The 24,225-nt window shown below is 52.2% G+C and overlaps 1 protein-coding gene across 1 annotated transcript in view; it reads left to right on the top strand.

Moving 5' to 3' along the window:
- Positions 1–24,225, top strand: part of Adcy5 (adenylate cyclase 5) — a 148,667-nt gene that overhangs the window by 103,575 nt on the left and 20,867 nt on the right. Inside the window, exons 4-11 of the mRNA XM_051149862.1 lie at positions 10,588–10,699; positions 11,991–12,118; positions 13,965–14,123; positions 14,949–15,090; positions 17,007–17,147; positions 21,074–21,096; positions 21,761–21,905; positions 22,941–23,038. Coding sequence (XP_051005819.1) covers positions 10,588–10,699; positions 11,991–12,118; positions 13,965–14,123; positions 14,949–15,090; positions 17,007–17,147; positions 21,074–21,096; positions 21,761–21,905; positions 22,941–23,038 — 948 coding nt within the window. The remainder of the gene's footprint in view (positions 1–10,587; positions 10,700–11,990; positions 12,119–13,964; positions 14,124–14,948; positions 15,091–17,006; positions 17,148–21,073; positions 21,097–21,760; positions 21,906–22,940; positions 23,039–24,225) is intronic.

The raw sequence follows: 24,225 nt of genomic DNA on the forward strand, positions 1-24,225 counted from the left end.
CAATGGAGGCTGTCATGTGACTGACAGGCATGAGCCCTGTAAGGCATGCTGGCTCCTCTGCCTGGCCTCAGGTGTGAATGGTTGCTTCCTGGATGCTTTCTTGGGTTCCCACAGTCCCAAGTGGAAGAGGTTGGTATGTTATCATCTCCACCGGGCAGGGAACCAGAGGCTAAAGCCCAGCAACTTACTCTTTATCTATGGTCCATAGCTGGCTAAGAAGGACATTTGTCTCCAGCAAGCTTTCTGACTTTTTGACCAAGGTAGAGGGGTGTGGTTTGGACAAGGTCGCTAAGAGGAAGCTTGGGAGAAAAGATCCCCAGGGGAGGAGTGACTTACACCCCCCACCCACCACCCAGTGTGTGTGTGTGTGTGTGTGTGTGTGTGTGTGTGTGTATGTGTGTGTGTGTGTGTGTGTGTAGCAGTAGATCCTGTGTGTGTCCAGCCACATGGCTGAGGAGCTCCAGAGTTCTTGTATGATCTCAGGTCTCTACGTAGGGACGTTGGCAGAAAGAGCTTTCCTTGCTTGTTAGGATAGATGCAGGAGGCTAGAGTTTTGGGTGGGGAGGGCTGCTCCTCAAGTGGCCTCAACATGTCAGATCTGGGCCCTGAGCCCTCTCTCCATCCTGTCTTCATCGCCTCACCAACCCTGACCATGTCCCTGGCAGGGGACAAAGGTGCTTTCTTGAGCTGCTCTGAGCTCAGCAGTGCTTCTGGTAGCTTCCACTGCCAGCTACACAAGGCAATCCAGAAGAAACCTACTCTGAGAAACGTGGCACAGGTTCTTAGCCCCAGCCGTCCAGAAAAGAGGTTTTTTAGGGGGTACCCAGGCATGCTCAGTTCACAGTGATAATCTCAAGGGATGGTCCATGCTCTGGGCACCATTGTCCTCACTCCCGGCAGTGACCCTTCAGTGACTTCATGCCATTAAAACAAAAGTTACAGGGCCATCTTGGTGTCATCAAGGCACAAGTCAGGCCCCTGTCACAGTGGATCTTTCTATCTGGGATAAGCCAGATTGATGACAGTAATCAGCAAAGAGATGAGAGGAGCGAAAGATGAAGATGCTGTGGTGCTCAGAGGGGACCTTATGTCCTCAGGGAGGGATAAATCTACTGCACACATCAGAGATTGGGGTACCACCGTCATACAAACCTCCTGCTGAGGTCCCCTCCTTGAGTCCTGGCCTGGATGCAGCCTTGGGGGGAGGCACATGCTCACTCTAGTCTCAGATTTAGAATGGCATTTTAGATTGGTGTGTGGGGGGGTAATAGTGCACAACATAGTTTAAAAATACATAGGGAGCCAGATTCATGGAGAGCCCATGGGGTACAGAGGATAGGCCTGGGTCCTGGGGTTAAAATCCTCTGCTATGTACTGGCTGTGTGAACACAGCAGGTTTATAGGCACCAGCCCGCTCCAAACCTCAGTTTCCCCTACCTGCATGTAGAATGGCAATGGTATACTATGGGTTGAAGAGTAAGTAGAACGCTATGAAGACAGTGCTTAGCAGCTGTGGTGGCTCAGTATTCGGCACTCAGGGGCTGTGATGAGTGTTGCTGTATTTTTTGTTTTCTTTTGGGTTATTATCCTTCTCGTAATCAACAAAGAAAGGCCTGAGGTTCTTAACTGGAGAAGGAAGGGGCGATGAGTCACGTTTTTCAATTCTCTGCGGAGTTGTAATATTTAGAGAGGGTGAAAGCATGCTGCTCTCTGCTCCCACCAAGAGCAAGGCCACAAAGAACGTAAATCAACCCCATAACATAGGCCTCCTGGGGTACCAGCAGGGACCAAGCGAGGAGCTTGAAGAATGCTCTGGTCCCGGGCTACCACTGGCTGTGGCATGAGATCCCAGATGCCTCTCCTGTCTGATGAGTGTTGACAGATGGGCTGTGTCAGCCCCTGTGGCTGGCAGCTGAGATATGGCTTCTACTCCCACCAAGACATCAGGCCTCAGGGGGTTTTAGAGCTGTGGTTCTCGGCCTTCCGAATGCTGCGACCTTTTAATACAGTCCCCCATGCTGTGGTGATCCCCAACCATAACACTGTCTTTGTTGCTCCTTCATAACTGTAATTTTCTACTGTTATGAATCGTAATGTAAACATCTGTGTTTTCCAATGGTCTCAGGTGACCCCTGTGAAAAGGTCATTAGATTCCCCACAGGGGTTGCAACCCACAGGTGGAAAACTGCTGGCTGAGAGGAAGAGGGTACAGTACAGGAAGACCCCAAGTCACTCTTGCCAGGAGGTTACATTATGGAGTGGAGTGAGACAAGTGTCTGCAAGGAGCAGCTTGGCACATACACGTGGCAGCCCTGTCGGCTGCAGACTGTGGGATTATGGGCAGGTCACCCGATTAGAGCCTTGTTTTCTCATCTGTAGCCTGAGGGTGAGCGTGTCTGTTTATTCATGTGCTTAATGTATGTGTCACCTCAGCCCTGATTCGTGGAGTCGGGAGCTACACTAGCGACTCAGGGAGCATGGCCTGGAGCTAAGGGACACCATCCCCGGAGGTGATTTGAAGGTACACGCCATTTCTGGAGATACTTGAAGTTAAGGTACATGCTGTCTCCTCCAGTAGTGACTTGAAGTCAGGTACCTGTTATAGATAGGGTCTCTATTGCTGTGAATAAACACTGACTATGGTGACTCTTATAAGGAGACATTTCACTGGGGCTGGCTTACAGGTTCAGAGGTTTAGTTCATTGTCATTAGGATGGGAGGCATGGCAGCACACAGGCGGATATGCTTCTGGGAAGGTAGCTAAGAGTTCTATAACCGAATCAGCAGGCAGCAGGAAAACAGCGAGACAGACTCCCTGGCTTGATCATCTGAGACCTCAAAGCCCATCCCTTGTGACACACTTTCTCTAAGAAGGCCACGCCCACCCCAACCAGGCCACACCTCCTATAAGTGCCACTCCCTCTGGGCCTGTCAGGACCATTTTCATTCAAACCACTACAGTACCAAATGGAGAAATCTAAAGTTAGGTTAGATGCCTGGAGAGCCCCCACCCTGCCTAGTAGTCTATATCATGATGGCCAAAAGACTGCCAGGCTAGCTTCAACATCAGGTGGTTATCCACTACTCCAAAGGTCAGGGGGCAGAGACTGCCAGGGTCTTCCGCGGTGGTCCTTCTGAATGAGGGTGACCCTTGACCCCTGACTCCCCCAACTCACACTGGAGTTCCTTAGGTTCTAAAGGCATGAGGTGGTAGAATGGGCTACGACCATTCCTTGTAGCAAGGGGCGGAAGGCCACGACCCCTAGGATGTGCAGACCTCCCTGCCCTGCTAGTATGTTCTTTCTGCGGTAACTTACCTTTGCCCCAGTGCTCCCCATCCTCATCTCCCAGCCTCATTCCCTGGTACCCATGAACCCTGAGGTTTTGGCAGGAGTCCAGCAGAGGGATTGCTTAGCCTAGGCTGAGAATGGGGTAATATGCTCTCTCCCCACATTTAAGGGATGCGGGGGTGACCTCCATGCCTCCTCCTTCCTCCTGTCTCTCTCTCTCTCTCTCTGTCCAGTTCCTTCCTCCCAGTTCCTTGCCCCTTTGAAGGTTATCTTCTCTCCTGTCTCCTTCAAGGACATGCTTGCGTTTCCCAGGTTGCTCTAGCGTCTGGCTCAGCCACCGTGTGGTATGGTTCTGAATTATAATGATCATGGACCGTGTCTAAGATGCTTAGACACCCACGGGTGCAGTGTGCCTTCTCGGGGCAGAGTGTGGAAAGTGCTGACGAGCTCTGGGCATCTCAAACTTGATGCTACAAGTGTGCCTGACTATTCCTTAACAACTATGCAAGGCAAAGGCCTTGTAAACATTTACTGAGCTCCTACTGTATGCCAGGTGCTGATATGAAAAGGGCACCATTAGGGACTGTCCAGCCCCCATGGGAACATAAGAGCGTGCAGATGGCTGAGGAAACAGTGGCTTGAAAACCCAGCCAGTTCTGTTGGGGGCCAATGAGGGTGGGCCTCTTATTCATATCTTTTTGTTTTAAAATTTATACAGCATAAGAGGCTAGAGAGATGGCTCGGTGGTTAAGAGCTTGCTGCTCTTACGGAAGGCGGGAGTTTGGTTCCCAGCACTCACATCTGGCAGCTCCCACCATCTTATAACTCCAGAGGATCCAACAGTCACTGGCCTCTATGGACAACTGAGTGCTCATGTGCTTACCCATAGGCACATAAAAATAAATGATACATTTCTAAAAGATAGGGCTAGTATAAGATCTAGCATGTTTAAAATCTGTCCCTGAAAGTGTAAGTAGCATTAGCTACATTCAGTTTGTGCAGCTACCCCACATCCAGAGCTGTAGTTCCCAAACACGCCCTATGCTCTTTCCCCCCTGCTCCGGAAACCTCCTATGCCCCCCACTCCTGCTCCGGAAACTTCCTATGCCCCCCACCCCTGCTCCGGAAACCTCCTATGCCCCCCACCCCTGCTCCGGAAACTTTTCTTCTTTCTGTTCTCATCTCACATATGTGCAGAATTTGTGCTTTTGACAACTGGCTTGGCTCACTTGGCACGATGATCTCACGGTCCAACCAGGTTGTGGCATCTTTTATCCCTTGTCCAGTCTGAGTAATATTCCATTTGCGTATAGAATCCTGCCTCTCCTTTCTTCCTCTGGTGCCTCCGCAAGCTGCTTCCACTTTTCAGGGGTCGCAAGTGACGTTGCTGTGTGCATGGGTGGACAAGTACTATCCATACCTTTGTTTTCAACGTGCCCAGACATGGGGCTGCTGGCTCATATGGCAAACTGGGTAAGATTTTTTTTAAGGACTCCCCACACAGGTTTCCTCACTCAAGCCTTTCTAGCAGCACCTGCTCCAGGGCTCTGGAGCTTCATCCTTTCCTTGCATGGGGTGCACTAAAGGCCACCCCACTTGTGGGACAGAATATGAGGACCAGCAGAGAATCGAGCCAGCAATCAGCAAGAACTTAGCTCTTGGCTCTGAAAATCAAGGCTCTGGCTACCCAGGAAAGGCGAGGACAGAGCAGAGAGAAACACTGATGGCTGAGCATGCCTGGTTGTGTTTTTGAGACAAGTGTGTGTTTGAAACAGGTGTGACCTGTGGGTCGGTTCCTACTAAGAAATCAGACGTAAGGATTATTCTGAGTGGGCTAAATTGAGGAAGGCGTGGCGAAGAGGAGTGGGCCAGAGGCAGGTTCTAAGAGAAAAAGCGTGATTTGGTCTCAGCCTTTCAAATACAAACATTTGTTACATAAAGGATTATGTTTTGTAGTGAAATTGGGAAACGCAGGCAGTGGAGAGAAGAAAAGCAATTCGTGCAGATCTGGTTGTCAGTTGCTGCGTCTTGGTTCAGCCTCCTCTGTGGGTCTCTTTAGAAGGCATTTCTCCAAGCCTGTCACATCCCTGGAAGAGTGTCCACAGGTGCCACTGGGTTCCGGTGCTTGCGCGGTAAGGGTGGAGGATATGAGTAAGGGGGTGGCCTGCAGTCTGCAGGAGGCCCAAGAGCTAGTTAGCAAGGTGAGGTGCAGGTTATGCCTCAATCCAAGGTCCCCTGACTTCTCCTATTGGACTCCACTTACTGTCCCTGTCAGGGTGCAGAAGCTATGGCCATATGGGGCCTATGTGCACACTAGTGTTTCAGTGTCCTGTCCATGGCCATCCTCCCTTTCCTGTCCAGCCTGTGCCTCGGGCAGTTCTGACTGATGCCAGCTCATCTGCCTCCTGCTTTGAAAAACATCTGTTGGAGGAAGAAGAAGAAGAGGAGGAGGAGGGAGGAGGAGGAAGAGGGAGGAAGAAAAAGAAGAGGAGGGGGAGGAGGAAGAGGGAGGAAGAAGAAGAAGAAGAGGAAGAGGAAGAAGAAGAAGAAGAAGAAGAAGAAGAAGAAGAAGAAGAAGAAGAAGCAGCAGCAGCCGCCGCCCTCTGCTGACTGTTCATACCTGGTGGTGCCGACTTGCCCAGTGGATGTGAATGACTCATTACTCCCCTTTACCTGATCAGGTCACCACAAATCCAAGTATCTGTCCATGCTGGGTGATTTGGAGAAGATCTGGAGTGTGGGCACCGCAGGGGACAGCTCTGCTGGACACAAAGAAATGGCTTCCTGCACGGGCCTAGCCAGTGATACTTTCACCTACATGGGAGCACCCCAGGGTGCTTCTGGCTGCAGTGCTGTTAGCATCCTAAGAGGTGCATTGCCCTGATCTGAATGAGAATTCAGGGACTGGGAATCTTAGGGCACAGTTGTTGGCACTGCCAGCCTGCCCAGTCCTAAATGCCCAGTGATGCTGCGGGATATGGCGTGTGTGTAGGAGTTGGGCCAGATGCTGACAACTCATAAGGCACAGGCCTGCTGGCAATAAGAGGGGACAAGTGTAAGGAAATGCCTGCAGACAGAGCAGGGCTGCAGAAGGCCTGTGGTGGCAATTGATGACATGTCCCATACTTGTGCCTCTGGAGTAGAAGGCAGACTAGCTAGAAAGTGACCGAGGACAGATCATGAGGGAAACATTCCCCATATGGGCCTGGTCCTAAGGACTGCTCTAAGGACCCACTAGTGTGGCCAAGAGGAACCCTTGAATTAACTAATGTAGAAGCTGGCCTCTTTCTGCTTGTCTGGGCCTGGTGCTGGACTACAAGCAGGATTTGGAATCCCCAGCGATATAGGAAACTCAGGCCAGCAGAACAGGTAGTCTGTGCTGGGGAGACCCCGTAGCAAAATCCTCCCACAAAAGAACAGAGAGAGGCTGTGCCTCTCAAAGGCTGAATGCGTATGCAGGTGGCAGTTTGCCACAGATGGGCCAGAGCGGTTTTCAGGTCAGACTTGAAGCCTCAGAGACCTTGTATGAGATTCTCCAAACCCAAGTTAGAAAACCTGCCTGGCATGACCCCTGGGTGGCTGTGGCTCACCATCCTTTCTCTCAGGAGCTGAGAGCACCTCAGAGAAGACCCATAGCAACTTGAGAGGGCTCAGGTTTCTAAGCCTTCCTGGTGATAACCACGGTGCCTTCTGGCCTTGGGAACCGTGTCCCACTAGTTCTGTGAGGGCTGCTGCGGGCAGACACCAAGGGTCACCAGTTCTTCTCTGAGGTGGCGTAGGATCCCACGAGGCCCCGTGAGACAGAGGGAGGGCTCACGGTTTGTTCTCTTGCTTACCCTGAAGCTGTGAGCATTCTCGTCCTTTCAATAAATAAGTGTCAGGCACTGCTATGGGCTGAGCTTTGTCTCCCTCGAAGATAAGCCAAAGTGTGACCCCCCAGTACTTCTGAATGTGACCTTCTTATCTAAAATGTTGCTTTCCGTGGTTTAGATTATCTACGGCCAGCCATATGCAAGAAGGAGAGAAAGATTGAGTGCCACAGGAAGGCATTTTAAGAGAGACTGCATTTACACACCTAGGGCTACAGTGTAGTCTAAGTCCTAGGTTAAACCTTAGCACATGCATATGTGTGTAGGATAAAGCACAGGTCCTGGAATATCCATGACCTTATATGTGCATTAAGAGTTTGGGAACATGAGATATAACAAGAATAAATTAATAAAAAAAAAAAAAAAGAAAAGAAAAGAAAAAAAAAAAAAAACGAGTTTGGGAACAGATCCCCATGGATATGAGAGATTACAGTGGGAGTTTCATGGAGCCTATGGGTTAAGGTTAGCTCATATTTGTCATGTAAGTACGATTCGTGCTGTTATGAAATGAAGGAAGTGTTGCGTGGCGACCCAGACACTACAGGCAGCGATCTGAACAGCGCAGCTTCTGACTTAGGAATGTCAAAGATTGACAGCCACCCTAGAAGAAACACATGTCTCAGGGGGCGTGTGGCCCAACAGCGCCTTTACTTTAGACTTCCAGATTTAGAACTACAGATGCATGCATCTCCGACATTTATGCTACTTTGTAATGGCAGTCTTTTAAATCAATACGGGCACCTGTGATGTTAGGAGTTATTGCCCAGATATGGGGGTTCAGAGTCGAGCCAAGGGCACAGCAGACAGAGCCATAGGGGTGGGGGTACAGCAGTGAGTGAGGAAGATGACCTCTTCCTCAAAGAGTCCACATTCCAGAAAGAGGAGGTAAACAGGGACAGAATAAGTAGTAGCCATGGTGTTAAGGGCAGTGGTCCCTTCCCCTTACATACACAGAGGGCACTTTCCCATAACCCCCCAACCCCCTAGAGGCCTAGACAGTCTAGAACCCTGCCAATGCAGTGTTTTCCCCGTCCCTACTGAACTACGATGAACTTGCGCTCTTCGATGCTTTAAAAGGAACATTTACAGTTTCCCCTTGGTATGGTAAGCATCCCTCTCTAGTCATGTGCTTTGGAGCCATTGTGAAGTGAAATAAAGCTGCCTGAACACGGCACTGTGTAAGCACAGCAGTGGATCTGTTATAGCTGAGACAACTACTAGGTTCCTGCCGGGCAGGCAGCACATAGGCCATGGATACGCTGCTAGACAGGAGGGATGACCCGGGGCCCAGGCGAGACTGAGTGGGATGGAACAAGATTTCCTCGTAGTACCCAGAAAGGCGTGCCACTTGGACCTCACAAAGTGTTCATTTCTAGTGTTTGCTCGGGGTGGTTTTAGACAGCAGTGGGCTGTGGAGGCAACTGAAATGGTGGAAGATGAAACAGTGGCCAGGAGGAGACTACTGAATACTGAATGGCCGGCATGCAATGGGGAAAGGTGTGGGAGAGAAGGACAGTGGGTATTCTTGTGTGCAATTTAAAAAAATTTTAATTATAGATAAGTAAGTAAAAGACTTGCTCAATATGCCAGTAAACGTTTGGAATAAAATAACAAAATATATTTAGCTGTGCATTCTTGATGTTGAAGTCTGGGGGTTCCGGGGCCTCAGGAAGGTGTGTTGGGGATGGCGCAAGCCTGGAGGAAGGGTCTGCTGTACTCTACCGTGGTCTTCTCTGTGGCCTCTACCATCCCTCTGGGGCCTTGTCCTGGTGTGTGAGCCACTAGGCTCTGGAGGTCTCAGTGAGATGGTGCGGCTTAGCGCTCATCTGCCAGAAGCATCTCCGTCCGCGAGACTTAACACTTTTGTGTCCTTCTTAAGAAAGCAAACATTGCAGGGGCCCTTATACACTCTGGCCTCGAGGCCTTCCCTCTTGTGGTCTGTTCTGAATGAAAAGGAAGATTTTTCAAACTAAAGGAGGGAAGCCACAAGAATGGGTCAAAAGAGCCACAGCAGGCTGGTGTGGCTGATGGCACCCCTGCATGGTGGGGCTGATGGTGGCACCCTGCATGGTGAAGCTGGGGACTTCCAGGTGATGGCGGGGGTGGGGGTGTCTACCCCTGCTCTTCCCTGCTCCTCTTTCAGCTGTCCCTTCCAAAGGACTCCCCTGGGGTGGCAGGCTTGAGGTCTGCTTGAGACTGAGAAGGGAGAGATCTTTGGGGCTCTGTTGTGGCCCACATTTCCCAGGGGAAGTGTATAAAAGGCCCTCATGCCCAGACCTCCTGTGGGTAGAGGCAGCTCAGAGGTCCACAGGGACAGGCCTGCAAGGCGACTGGGGACGGGAGGGTGAGGGGAGGTGCCCTCAGAAAGCTTACAGTCTCTGCCTCCCATCCTCCTGCTTGCAAGGGAGAGAATACTGAAAGTTCAGAAGAACAGCAATAGCCCCTTCACCCCCCTCCACACACACACACAAGCTCGTAGGAAAGGCCAGCACTTTTGTCCCCTCACCAGCAGCCATCTGGAGTCTACTCCTGGTTGGTTTTTGTCAACTTGACACAACCCTTCACATATCTGGGAAGTGGGAATCCTAATTGAGAAAAAAAAAAAAGTCTTCGTGAGATTGGTCTGTAGGCAAGTCTGTGGGAGGGGGGCCATTTTCTAAATGATTGGTGTGGGAGGGGCTGGCACATTCATGGATAGTGCCACCCATTTGTAGGTGTCCTGCGCTATATAATAAAGCAAGGCGAGGAAGCCATGGAGAGCAAGCCAGGAAGCAGGATTTTTTCATGACCCCTGCCTGCTTCAGTTCCTGCCTCCAGGTTCCTGCCTGGAGTTTCCTGCCCTGACTTCCCACACTCAGTGATGGAGTATGATGTGAGAGTTATAAGGAAAAAAAATTCTGACCCACATTATTTTCAGTCCTAGTGTTTTAGCGCAGCAATAGAAAGACTAAGGCAAGTCCCCCAGGACTCTTGTAGCCTGTAGCCATCCTAAAACCTGAGGTATTCCCAAGGTCCCTCGATACATCCTTCTACTGCACGTACTCCCTCACAGAGGCTTGTCTTATAGTCTGTTCAGTCTGCTGTGACAGGCACTACACTGGGTGGCTGGTAAAGAAATCTCTCCCGTTTCTTGAGGTTGGAAGCCTGAGTCCGCAGTGCCAGCCTAGCTGGGCTCGGGTGAGGGCTGTCTCCCAGCTCTTTCTCATAATCTTCTCGTGGCCGCAGAGCCAGGAAGCAAGCTCCCCTGTTCTTCCTTCTCACAAGGCACTGATCCCATTCGCAAGGGTCCCACCCTCATGGACCAATCATCTCTCCAAGGCGCCCTGCTCCTAAAACCTTTACAATGGGCCACTAGGGTGTACTGTATGGATGTGGCGGACACAGACATCCAGCCTATAGCAAGTCTTCCTCTTCTTCCTGTACCCCAGCATCCTGTTTGCTGACATCGAGGGCTTCACCAGCCTGGCATCCCAGTGTACTGCCCAAGAACTGGTCATGACCCTCAATGAGCTCTTCGCCCGCTTTGACAAGTTGGCTGCGGTGAGTCACCCTGAGTGTGGGCCAGAGGGTGGCCTTGGCTTGAGCTGTCTGGGGTGAGCCCTGAGGTTGAGGATGTTAATCCAGGTTTGTTCTCTGACAAAACAGTTGGAGACGTTACCCCTGGCCGTGAGGGAACGTGAAGGGGCTGTCACCATACCCCCCTACAGGGCATAGCGCCCAACCCTCCCCCACCCAGCGAAATCTCTGTTTACCCGGGCACATCAGGTGCCCCACAGCTGCATTTCTGACAGGGTTGGCTGGAGGGATCTGAATCTCTACCTGGCATGTAAGCCTCTGGATGCCTTCCCCCAGAGGCTTCAAAAAAGAAGGGTCACCAGCACTGGGACAAAAATGGAAGTGACACCTCACAGCAAGGAGTGGCAACCAAGACACTCATTCAGTCAGTCTGTTCTCACTCATTCTTTCCCAGACTGAGCCTTTGTAGGGTTATGGGAGTAGGCACTTAGAACAGTGTCCGCTGGCATAGAACACAGCCCTGTTTATAGACAGGGTGCAGGGCCAGAATGTGGCCAGAAGGCTACCATGATCGGGGGACTTTCGGGGCCTCTGAGGGTGCTAGATGGTTGCTTCTTGTCACCAAGCTTGAAAAAGGTAGATACAAGCATGATTGCCACCTGAGGGTTGTGAACCTCACGAGCCCTCACCTTCCATTATCCCAGCTCATGGAGTAGCACGGAGTCAGACTCTGACCAGTGGTAGGGCATCTCACTCCCAGGTAGGCCTTGCTGTTGACCTGCCTCCGTGCCCCTGTGGTGGCACCTGTCTCAAAGCGGTGGCGGCGGCTGCAGGTGCCGCACTCTGTTGGCTTCTTGGCGCCGGATGTTGGCTGGCATAGCCAGATGGTCCTTTTGATAAACATCTCAGGCATCTTGTTTCTGCTTGCTTCAGTCTCTTTTTAGAAGAAGAATCAAAATGGTTGATAGAATTAACAAGAGTCACTGGTAAGAAGCAGGACCAGAGATGCTTGCCCAAGAAAAGAAAAAAGAAAGAGAAAGGAAAAGAAAGGAGGAAAAGAGCTCCTAGGCTGTGGCGTCTCCTTAAGGGCATCAGTGCCTGTCCCCTGGTCACTAACCTCCTAGTCCCACCTCTCCCTATAACCCTGACTGTGACCAGGTCCAGTCCTGGCAGTGTAGCTGTGCCCGCCTCTCCAGAAGGCAGCTCACTCCAGACACGGCGAGTGGCTCTTCCTTTCTCGTTTCTTCCTCCGCCCCCGCCCCCCCCCACACTCTTTCACACTAGTTTGGATTTTTAAAACTAATTTGCTTTCCAGGAGAATCACTGTTTACGGATTAAGATCCTCGGGGATTGCTACTACTGCGTCTCCGGGCTGCCGGAAGCCAGGGCTGACCACGCCCACTGCTGCGTAGAGATGGGCTTGGACATGATCGAGGCCATCTCGTAAGTGCCTGCCCGCTGGGCTTTATCCACTGGGGGGGGGCGTGGCGGGGGCTGTAGGGGTGGGGCTAGCCCACAGTCTGAGCAGCGACTGATGGAAGGAGGGAAGCAGTGGGGTGCACCCAGGGCCCCCTGCTAGGCTGGTGGCTAGTTCTGTACCTCAGCTCTCATCTCTACTCCGGGGGAGGGGGTGTTCCTTTCTTTCCTTGGTGGGGCAGCTTTCCCGAAGGAGGCATGAGGAAGGGAGAGCTGGCAGGAGTCGCCGTACCTGAGCCAATGGCCTGTCCTCTATAAATCCTTACCACTTTTCACAAACCCACTAGCACTGCTTCCTCGTTGGTGGGAGGCTTAGGGTCTCCTAGGCTAAGGAGCTCTCCTGGGGTTCAGTGGCAGACGATGCACCCTTCCTGTGAGCGATAGCAGAAGCCTGGGCCGGGCTTGGTTGTTTACTGAGCATGGAAGGAGCCATTCGTTACTGAAATATGTGCACAAACTAAATGACACTACCAGGGAAAGTGTCCAGTAACTTTGGACTTTAGAAACAGCCCCAAGTGAGGACAGAGGTTAGATGGTAAGGTCAGAGGTCAGAGCGGCTGGCCAGGAAAGTGGTTATGCCTGTTGTTTGGTACAGTTGCATCTACTGACTGTCCTCTGCGTGACAGGGGCTGCACAGTCATGCCCCAAAGAACAGCCAGTGCTGGCTAGGGGAGGCCTCTCTCTGCTCTGAGAGCCAGTGTGTCAAATGGACACACAAGGTAAGATGCATGTCCCCTGCACAGAGGAGCAGATCCAACTGAGGGGACACGGAAAAGTTTCAGAAAAAGGGAAACAATTGAACGAAGTGCCACTATCCTAAGCGAGTGTCCTCAGGCATCGTGGACAGAAGGGACTCCTTCAGTACTGAAGCTGTCCACACTGATCCCGGGACCAGGAACCCCTGAGTCTTAACTGCAGGTGGCTCCACAGCTGGGGTTGGGGGGTGACCACCGTCCCACATCTTGCTGGCTCAGGGAAGGCTGGTTTCTAGAAAGTGTGAATTGTCTCCGCCCTTCCTCGGCATCTGCACTTCTTATTTTTCTGCATCCCCTGAGCAGACTGTGAGCCCCAGACACAGGCAGAGAGCGTCCTCTTCTGCTCCCTAGCACGGGAGATTATAAAGGGCCCACCCCATACCCTGGCACTCTTACCTACTTGGTGCTTGTGGCTGAGACTACAGATGTCTTGTAGTTCAAGGAGCACCGGAGTGCCCTGCACTTTCCCAGACTCACCTCCTATGTCCTCCTTCAATTCCCCCCACACACCATGAAAGCCATGTAACCACCCTTCTCCACTATCCTGCTAACCTTGAGAGACAGCCATCAAATCCAACCAATCAACATGGGGAAACCCATCCAGTCTACCATGCCCAGTCGGCCTAGCCTCCAGAGGATTGTATGATTAAGATTTGAGGTGACTACATCTCCCCCCGCCCCCGCCATGGGTTCAGTATAGCACCACAGGCCATTTGCTGTTCTCTGAGTGGTCTGATTGACAGTGGCAGTGACAATGGAGGTAGTTGGGTGGATAGGGAACGGGCGTGGGGGGGGGGGGGGTGTTTCGATGTGCGCTCTTGGTTTTAGTGTGCAGTACCCTGCCACCTTGTGGCCAAGAGAGAAACAGCACTTCCCTGGTTAATCTGGACATTCACAGGCTGCCAAGTCCCTTCAGGTTAACTAGTTTAGACTCTTAGGCTGGATCAGAGAGAAATGCGTCTTTGACCCCTGCACCTCCCAACTCCCCTTTCACCCCAGTCCCTCCCTCCAGCCTAGCCCCTGACCCTCTCCCAGCCTTACCCCTGCTTCCTCCCCAGGTTGGTCCGGGAGGTGACAGGGGTGAACGTGAACATGCGTGTGGGAATTCACAGCGGGAGAGTACACTGCGGCGTCCTTGGTCTCAGAAAGTGGCAATTCGACGTGTGGTCTAACGATGTCACACTAGCCAACCACATGGAGGCTGGTGGCAAGGCGGGGTAAGTGGGGGGGGGGGGGAGGGGGAGGGGTGCAGGTAGAGAGACCCTGAGTTCAGTCTCACCCAGGAGAGACTGTCATGGTGTGAGGTTAGAGGAGGCAGGAGAGAGAAGCAGGCAAGTTGTGGGTAGGTAGGATTAGAGATTTCTTTAGGGGTCGAGGGTGGGGCAGTGAGAATGTAGCTCAACCATAGAGTGCTTGCCAAACATGATAAGATCCTGGGTTCAATCCTAGCCCTGCAGGGGGGAAAAAAAGAATGTAAAGAAAAAAAAATTTTGACTTAGCAAACATTTATCACACTTTATGTAACAGTTGTAGGAAATACTGTCTCACCTGTCCAAGCCTTTGGCCAAATACTACATAATAAATGGTGCCTTATGTGCTGTGGTAGATCGCACCCCATTTCAGAGGAGAGAGACCAGTTCCCTACAGGACTCAGAAGTGCCAGCTAGGGTGGATACCTGGGCAGAGAGAGAGAGAAAGGTCGGGCCAAGGGACCATTGGGCAAGGGTGAGGTAGGGGTGGGGATACAGGGTTTGGAAGACACAGTGGACAGAGGTAGCTCAGATAGTCTTTTGGGGGTACTCTGGAGAAACAGCCAGTGGCTAAGAGGGACCCACCCAGAAGTCAGGCTGGGGATTGCTGGCTTCTGAGCAGGATCGAGGCTCACTCCTTGGGTAGGCTGCCGTAGGGTCACTCGTGCTGGGTGAGGCATGAGAGGGCAGTGACCTGGGAGTGTCATTGTTCATCATGTGTAAGGTGGGGTGCCGCTGGAGCTGGAGCCTTGAGGTTTGACCCTTCACCCTTCTGCCTTTCGCCCACTGTAGACGCATTCACATCACCAAGGCCACACTCAACTACCTGAATGGGGATTATGAGGTGGAGCCAGGCTGTGGTGGCGAACGCAATGCCTACCTCAAGGAGCACAGCATCGAGACCTTCCTCATCCTGCGCTGTACCCAGAAGCGGGTTGGTGGGCAGGGCCTGTGGGGCAGGGTGTTGGGGGGCAGGGATGGAGGCGAGCATCTGAGGGATCTCTCCTCTGCCTTTCCCCAGGTTTGCCTTTTTTTGTCTCCCCTCCTCCCTTCCCCACTCCTTCTTTTATTCCCACTGGCTTCCTTGTTTTCCTCACTCCCTCTGATGGATGTATTTGTTGATACCTGCCGCGGCCTGCATCTATGTGTGTTTCATTTAAAAAAATATACACACACACACATTTATTTTCTGTGCATTGTATGTGCATATAGGTAGGCGGGAGAGTGTGCATGACGCAGCATGCATGTGGAGATCAGAGGACAACTTGCAAGAACCAGTTTCCCCCTTTCGCTCTGTAGCTCCCGGGGACTGAACTCCTGTTGGCACGCTTCGCAGCAAGCTCCTTTGCCAGCTGAGCCATCTTGCCGGCCCTTCCATCTTTGTTTCTTGAAGCTCTCTATCTACCTTTTCACGTTCTGGTTTCTTTATTCTTTCCTCTTTGCCTCAGCCCATATCTGCCAAAGCATAAAACCAAATTATTAGCAGGCCTCGGTGTTCTATTTTTAATAGTGTCATGTTCTGTTCTTCAGAGTTTTTTTTTAAAGCAAATGGGGCGTTTTCTGTTTCTCCCCGAATTAGAACACCTTGCTGTGTCCCCCCACTGATCTTATCTAGTGACCAGTGCCCTTTGGTAGAGAAAAGCTCCCTGTTGCTTAAGGAGTTAGTCTGAAAACAGAACAGGTGTATGCAAGCACAGTCCAGAGAGGCCTGGATGGAGGCAGGGCCAGAAAGGACAATGCCCATCCATCCAAAGACGGAGAGCAGGGCCACACCTTGTCCTTTGGGGCCGTCTCCTAACCATTTGCTTGTTCATGGCGAGAGCGTGAGTGAACTGAGAGCTTGTCAGGCCCGTCCATGTCCCCCCGCCAGTCCCTGCTGTGTAGGTGACTAGCCTCCATCCCAACTTCCTGCCTTGGGCCCTCTGGGTCTTGGTCCCTCCAGTTGACAGCTAGTACAGAAGGCATGACCTAGAGGCAGAACTAAGGGCGTGACAGCCCCATCCCTGGCAGTGTGAGCCGAAGAAGGCTAAGTGTCCCCCTAAACCCTACCTCTGGTGCCCCTTTGGGATGGCAGGCAGACAGAAGCTTAATGAGTGTTTTCCCATGGGTGGCTGGCTGAGTCTGTGTACCTAGAGCGTTGCTGTCCCTGACTTTCCTAACCTGGTGGCAAAGGTCTGAGAGCTGCTGTTAGAGCACCAGAGGTCTATTCTGCTGATAGGCCGTAGGAGAAGTAGAGTATAGAGTCCAAGGGTCCTTCTCCCTCTGTCAGTCTCTGGACACCTTCAGCTCAGGCTCTACCCCCCTGTGAAGCTCTAAGTAGAGCCCTAATAGGTGCTGAACCCCAGATTCCAGTGAGCATAACCTACCAGGGATGGAAGCCACCACTGTGCAAGGTGACCTGGATACCTGGGAGACTAGAAAGAAAGTTCAATCCTCCCATGGAGTTATCCATCGCGCCACCCACCCCATCACCCCCATCCCACCCCACCCCTGTTAGAGAGAGAGTAGGCTACATGATGGAGCCTGCAGTGTATCTGCTAAGATGACTTTGGGAGCTTAGTGTTCAAGGGCGCAGAAGACCGGGATATTGGGCTTGGGAAGTCCCAGGATAGACTCTTGTGCTCAGACTTGTAGGGAGCACTTCTTGCAAGCAACAGGTGTCCCCTATACCCCTTCCTCTCTCATGAGACCAGCTCTCATAATTATCTGTGCCAAGTGCCCCAGACTTTAGGGGATTAGGTTCCACTGCTGTGCAAAGGCTGCTGTTTCTCCTCCTGCCTGGCCGGGCTCCCATCCCTGTGCCCTCCCGTACCTCTGCCCACACACTGAGGCATCTCTGTTGCTCTTCAGAAAGAAGAGAAAGCCATGATCGCCAAGATGAACCGCCCGAGAACCAACTCCATCGGACACAATCCGCCCCCCTGGGGAGCCGAGCGCCCCTTCTACAACCACTTGGGTGGCAACCAGGTGTCGAAGGAGATGAAGAGGATGGTGAGATTTGGTAGCAGGGTGCTCCTGGGGGCTGGGGATGAAGGCTGGCACTGGGCCCTCGGCCAGAGGGGATCTAGAAGGGAGGCAAGCAGGGGTCACCCTGACTTTAGACCAGAATATGAAACACTCGGCCCTAGCCTGGTTCTGCTCCACAAGTCCAACTGTTTCATGGCTTGGGGACATAGCAGTGATGCCCTTCCCTTCATCCTGGCAGAGCTTGCTGATGCAGGATGGCCAGACTCAACACACCACTAGGGCCTCTAGCAGCCTCAGTACTGACTGGTGAGACCCCATGGAACTGGGTGACACTGGCCTGCCTGGCCCCATCCAGCCTTTAGTGCATTTCCCAGGCCATTGAAAACATTTTCCTTATTTCAGCCGCTCAGAAACCATCCCAAGTGCCTGGTGATGGCCCCCTTTGCTTCTGTGCCGAGAAATACCCTGACTCCGCTAACACCAGCCTTCTGGCAGGGGTGTCAGCCCATAGGTCGTATAGCCACTCAAGGCACCTTGTCCCCTTGGAGGACACACACCCTCAGCCAACCCCAAATATAATTTAGGATGCACTGCTGGTTCACAGATAAAGAAGAGGGATTACTGGAAGTGAGGTGGCAATGGTAGCACTTTTGCTTTCAGGCCAGACCTCAGCTCCCACCCCTGGGGACACTGCCTCAGGTCAAGGCCACCTGGTTGTCTACACGGGGGGGGGGGGGGGCCCACAGGGGCAGGGAGGTTAATGAAGCTCAAAGCTAAGGGCAGGGTTGTGGTCACTCTGCCGCGGGCAGTGTGACCCAGGTGTACAGATCAGAGTAGGTGTAGACAGACCCCATGGGACTAAAGCAGACAAGAGCCAGTGGCCTGAAGGAAGGGACAGCTTGGGGACCTAGTCACTCTACTCCTTGACAGCTAACAGGTAGCAGATGACACACGTGATGTACAGCTGGAAAAAATGAGAGTCCAGACCTCCATTTAAAACCCTCAGAGTAGAAAAACTACTGCTCTTACACTGTTATTACAAGAGAGGAGACAGGAGATGCCTGGCCTTACCTGAGGCTTTGAACCTGGATGTCCGCAGGCCTGATCCATGCTAGCATGACCCGCAGCACTCTGTCCTCCAAGGGCTCTCCACAAAGCAAAGACCAAGTGTTGGGTGTTTGGTTTGGTTTGGTTTGGTAGTTGGGGCGGGGGTGGGGGGTAGAGGGGGAGGCATGGGAGGGGAAGGGACAGGAGGCTAGAGGAGGGGTGGAGTGGAATCTGGAGTAGGAAGAGCTAACAAGACAAGAGACTCAGGGAGACACAGAGGAAGTAGCCTGGTGGGGAACCGCAGTCTGTGATGTCCAGGAGGTTATTTTTTTTTTTTTTCAGTGACATTTGTAATAACCTGCGCCCTCAGTTATGTCCTAGGCAGTCTGGGCTGCGAGCGCTGCCTTGGCGGGGCGGGGCGCGTTCATCACTGCCGGGACAAGGCGCTCTGCAGGAATTAGCTGTAGTGGCTGTGGCTGTGGAAGGGATGTCTCCAGGGGAGGCTGCGCTGCAGGGGAGGCTCCTGGGTGTTAATTGCTCCACACAGCAGGGGAGGAAGACTGTGCTGAACAAGGAGCCCACCCACGCAGACTGGGCACAGTGTTCCCTGAGGACAGTGGCATCAAAGCCTCCTTTCCCCAGCCCCACCTGTCCTGTGGGGAGTCTGGGCTGGTAGGTGGAGACAATTTCAGCAGCTGTCCTGCCAGCTGTCAGCTTTGGCCTTAAGCTTCCCAGAAGTCTTTGAGAAAGATGCAAAAAGAGCACTTTTGCCTGACTTCTGGTGCATGCATGAGTTTAAAAAAAAAAAAAAGCATCAAAAAATACACAGAACCCAAACTAGCCCACTGAACTGAAGATGGATGGTCTGGATTCCCTGAAGCAGTAACAGCAGGTGGAAAGGCACTAATCCGTGGTCAGCAGTTTTGCTCTTTGGAATCTTTTACTCAGCTTTCCAGGCTCTGTGCTGAGCTGGGCTCCTGTCCTTGAATGCACACCTTGTCAAGGCTCTAAGGTTGTGTGTTAATAAATGGCTGGCAGGGAGAAGTGTGTAGACTTCTCTGCAGTGTATAGAGCTTGTATGATTAAGCCGAGGGTGCTCCGCATGTCCTGCTGGGAGCAGTAGGCCGAGGAGGCTGAAGTGGTACTGTCTTAGCACTAGTGAGCACCCAGTTCCCTAGACTAAGGTTTAGGTGCGTGGATGGGTGGGCAGATGGGTGCATGTGCACAGTTGGGCGGATTGCACAGTTAGAGATGGGACCCATACGGGTCTGTGCTCCACCACTGAGCCACAGTCCAGCCCTGGCGTGTTCTTAATAGCTGTGTGAGTGGTTTATGGATAACAGTGTCTTCTACCCCCATCAACTTCCACCCCACCCCCCATCTCCCATCCTCCTCCACCCCACCCCTGTTGTCAAAGCACCAGCTCTAGTGGATCCTGTGCTGCCTGCACCAACATGGCTTTCCTCAGGTACTGAGATTCACTCCAGCTCTCTGCTCAGCACAGGAAAGAAAAGGTGTTCTCAACAGAGGCCAGGAGGAAGGCTCTTTAGGGCTATTTTTGATCTGTAGAGATGGGTTGGTCTATGGTTCCAGTTGTATCGTCGGCTTGTCGCTGGCTCATGGGATGAAACTCTGCAGTGTGGAGCCTCACGGTGGTACTTTGTAGAGAGCTTGTCTGTCCATCTCTGCTCTGTCTGTGCTGAACTCGTTGAGGAGTCGTGAGAGCACAGGCATGGGCCTGTCCCCAGACAGAACACTCTCCTGCGTGACACCCTCTTCTACAGCTAGGAGGATGACATGAGACAGGGTCCTGTAGTCTGATGAAAGGGCTAGGTGATTCTCAGAGGATGAGAAGGGTCTGTCTGCTCTGGGCATGCAGGATGATTGGCAGCCATCCTAGACACCTGGGCACAGCTCAGAGTGACAGCATGGGGCACCCCTAGAGACTGCTGAGGTCCTAGGAGCCTTCCATGGCACACGGATGCCATGTCTGTTCATCACCTCCCAGCCCTGGCTCATGAGGAAGTCCCTTTTGGGACATGCCAGGTCGGGTTTTCAGTAGGAATGAAGGGGGCAAGGGTCTGTCTGGACTTCTGGGTCACTCGGTAGTTGCCGAATGCCTGTTTGCTAAGGCTCCACACGAAGTATACCCCTGTGTCTGCCCTGACAGGCTGCTTTATCTACAGTTCTAGAGCTGCTTGTCACCTTCATCACATCCCACCACAGGGACACCCCCCCCCAAGTCCTACCATGGTGGTGATAGCATGTCTCTGTAGTGACTTTTGCAGGTCCCCTCTAACGAGGACTGTGTGGTTGACATATGTCTGTAAGGGTCTAACCTTCTCCCTGGGCTTGCTGACTTAAGCCACAGAAAGGTACTCAGACCCTACAGGTGACATATGGGCCCCTTTTCTCCTAAATCCAGTCCACACTAGCCTTGCAAGAACACATCAGTTCCCAGATACCACATACTTGGTGGTAGGTAACCGGAACTGAGCTGTATTGGGTGGGACGCTTCTGGTTTCCTGTAGGTTTTATGTGATAAGTGTGCACACGCATGGATGGTAAGTGCAGACACGTGTAATGTTTTGAGCAGATGAGCAATTTCTCTTCAAGCCAAGGCCCAAGAGGAAGGAAGGAGGGCCGTGAAATATAAGGAGTCACGGTGGGGAGTTGAAGGGTGCCAGTGGGTAACATAGGATCTCAGTGCACCTGGAGCCTAGCACAGAGCCTGTGCCATAGGAAGGACCCCGCTGTGGCCACCAAGTGAAGGAAGGAGGGAGCTGTAGTCCTCTGACTGTCAAAGGAGTCAACGGCAGAGAGTTGGTGGAATGTAGCCGCCTTGCTGGACTCCACGTGCTCCTTGCTTGCTGGCCTCACGTTCCTCTTTCCTTCTCTTTCAGGGCTTTGAAGACCCCAAAGACAAGTGAGTAATATACCGTTTCGCCGTTTTTCTCTTCTTTCTCCCTTGACTCATTCATGTGACAGCTGTTTAGCAGAGGCCAGAGCAGCCCAGGAGGCTGCTCCCCCCCTACCCTACCCCAAAAGCCCCTTCTGGGAGACACAGACCTTGCACACTGGAAACGTGCTCTGAGTGTGTCCAGTGTCCCAGTTCTTAAGACTGCCAGAAAATGTACTCAAAGATCAGGTTCCACCTTGAGAAATTCGGCTTTTGAACTCAGCACCATAAGCATGCTTCCCAAGAGGGTTCGGTTGGCGGGTGGAGCATAGTCTCTGTGGTAGGAGTCCCGCCCACCAGCCTTAGCCTTGGTTTGCTTGGTTAGCTAGAGTAAAGGAAGAGACTTAACCTGTTGGGATGTCAACAAGGACTCTTCAATAGTAACCCACATTGCCTGCAAGGTCCTCTGGGATTTGGACACTTCCCTCCCCAATACCCCCAACCCCCCACCCCCGTCATGTGCGGTTACTAAGAACGGCCTGGTCTCAAGTCCCTGCCCGCCGCCTCCTGGGTCAGAGTTCTCTGGGGATCTGTCAGGTGTCTCTGGCCAGTCCAGATGGCCATGCAGAGCTATCCCTGTGACAGTGTCCCCGGGGTGTCAGCCTGCATATGCCTGCCCTTTGCTTTCCAGGAACGCCCAGGAAAGTGCGAACCCTGAGGATGAAGTGGACGAGTTTCTGGGCCGGGCCATCGATGCCAGGAGCATTGACAGACTGCGGTCTGAGCACGTCCGCAAGTTCCTCTTGACGTTCAGGGAGCCCGACTTAGAGAAGAAGGTAAGGCACTGGGAGAGGGGGCTCTGGCAGAACCAAGACAGGACGCAGGGCGTGGCGGCGCACAGGGCAGCTTCCGCTGTCCTTCAGCACCAGTGCCCTTATCTGTGATGCCACACTAGGGCCTGAGGAGATGTGGGGCTCTAGGGAGATGTCATTGCTTGGAAGGAATACATCTCATCATTGCTGTGCCTCAGCTTCCTTATCTGGGGATATTTAGCATACCCACATCAGGACCAGAGTGAGGAGCAACTGAGTTCTGTGTGGTGTGTCTGCCACACAGAGGGTGTGTTGTAAATGTTGTGCTCACAGTAACTGCTATGACCATTGAGCCACCCGGTTTCCTGGAGCCCATCAGAACCCCCAGGTGCTGCTTTGGAAGAGCCACAGAAGCTCCTTGCCCCACCTTAAATTGTGATGGAAAAGCCCAATGGGCCACCCCGTGAAGTGGTGACAGAGCTACCAGGCACTTCCCTTTGTCCTGCGTGTCACTATGCCCCAGCACCTAATCAAAATGGCCTTGTCGGAGCCACTGCCAGCATTAAGCAAGGCAAGCTGGATTAGCAAAGCAAAACTTTGAAAATGGAAAGTGGATTCTTCTGGGGTGACCATGCCAGCATTTGTGTGGCTGGTTGGTGTCATGGAGGGGGTGAGACTGGGAGTTGGGACCTTGAATGAGTCATGGGAGCTCCCCAAATGAGAGTGATTGCTGCCCAGAAGTCTGGGGCCCATACGGGTGCCCTGTGAGGATGGGAGATGATTCACAGCTGTTATCATTATGAGTTACGCTGACCACGGCAGCCGGCAGCCGGGCGTAAATGTCTGGTTAGCAATCCCAAAGCTCTCGGTCAAACTCACAAAGGCTCGACCATATGGGCATTTACACTGGCTGCCCTCCATCGAAGCCCAGCTTGGGTCTCCGTGTGTCCTCCATCCTGGAGTAGGGTATCTTGGGCGCTGGGTGGCTGGAATTGTCTGGACTGTACAGACAGCGGGTGGGACCCCTGGAGCTCACTCACCAGGCACATATTTTCTCAGTACTCCAAGCAGGTAGACGACCGATTTGGTGCCTATGTGGCGTGTGCCTCGCTTGTTTTCCTCTTCATCTGCTTTGTCCAGATCACCATCATGCCCCAGTAAGTATTCCGGCCCACTCCGCTTCTAGAAGCAGGATCCCCAGAGTCGGGAGAACACAGGGCAGGAAGTCTGCTAACCTGCTCAAGCCGGGGAAGGGGGGAGGGAGGCGGTTTCCTAGTTTTTTCTGTGGATCTAGGAAGTCAGCAGTCCTACCTCTGGCCTGGGGAGGTGACTGTTCACACCTGGGTGAGAATTCACTGGGCCCTGGAGGTGTCGTCTCCTCCTCCTCCTCCTCCTCCTTTCTGTCACCTCTTCCTCTCACACAAAGCACCTGCCACTCTGGCTTCCATTGACTCCTGGGGGAAAAAAAAATATATATATATATATATATTCTTACACTTGGGAGAGAAGTGTGTTGCCCTATGTATGTGTGCACATATGTGTGTTGATGATGGATGTTTATATGTATACATTTTAATTCTTTACTATGAAATCACTCAAGCACATGGAAGTCATACAGTCCCCTTACCCAGAACAATTGCTAATATTTTCCAGTATCTGTTTCATTTATTTTTTTTAATGATTTTTAAATATAAATTTTCAGATATTTCTCCCCCATAAACAATAGACATCTATTTTAAGGACATTTCCTTACATATCAAATAACACTACTGGCATTTCCTCCCATCACCTGGTACCCAATCCATAGCAAATGTCCAGAGCTATTCCCAAATGCCTTCCTAGTTTGTACGTCAGGGCTTGTTTGGGATCCATGGTTTCATATGGTTCAGCCTTCTAACCTGATCTAAGATGTCTCCTACCCAAGCTTTATTTTTCTTTCTGAAATAGTTGTAGGTCCGCTGAGAAACTGTAGAAGTTGCTTGGTGAGCTTGCCCGTACCGTTGATGCATTTTCCCCTAGTGTTGACAGCCTCCTCCAGGGAGTCACAGCGGTCACAGCCAAAAGCTCACATGGTAACCATGCTCAGCCTGCTGACCCTTAGGCACAATTCTCATTGCCTCAGTTTCCCTCTTTTTCCAACCCTTTTCTGTTCCAGAAGCCACACTGCCCAGAATCCCACAATGCAGTTGGCTGTACCCGTCTCTTTCCTCTCCAGGAGTTGGAGATAATAATTCTGTAGTCTTGCTTGTCTTTAGTGACCTTACTGGCACTAATGAGACCCCTGCCAGGAGATCTGTAGAATGTTTCAATTCTGGTGTGTCTACGGGTCTCCTGGCTGGATTGA

Source organism: Acomys russatus, chromosome 8 (genome assembly GCF_903995435.1).
Source record: "Acomys russatus chromosome 8, mAcoRus1.1, whole genome shotgun sequence".
Classification (NCBI taxonomy): Eukaryota; Metazoa; Chordata; class Mammalia; order Rodentia; family Muridae; genus Acomys; species Acomys russatus.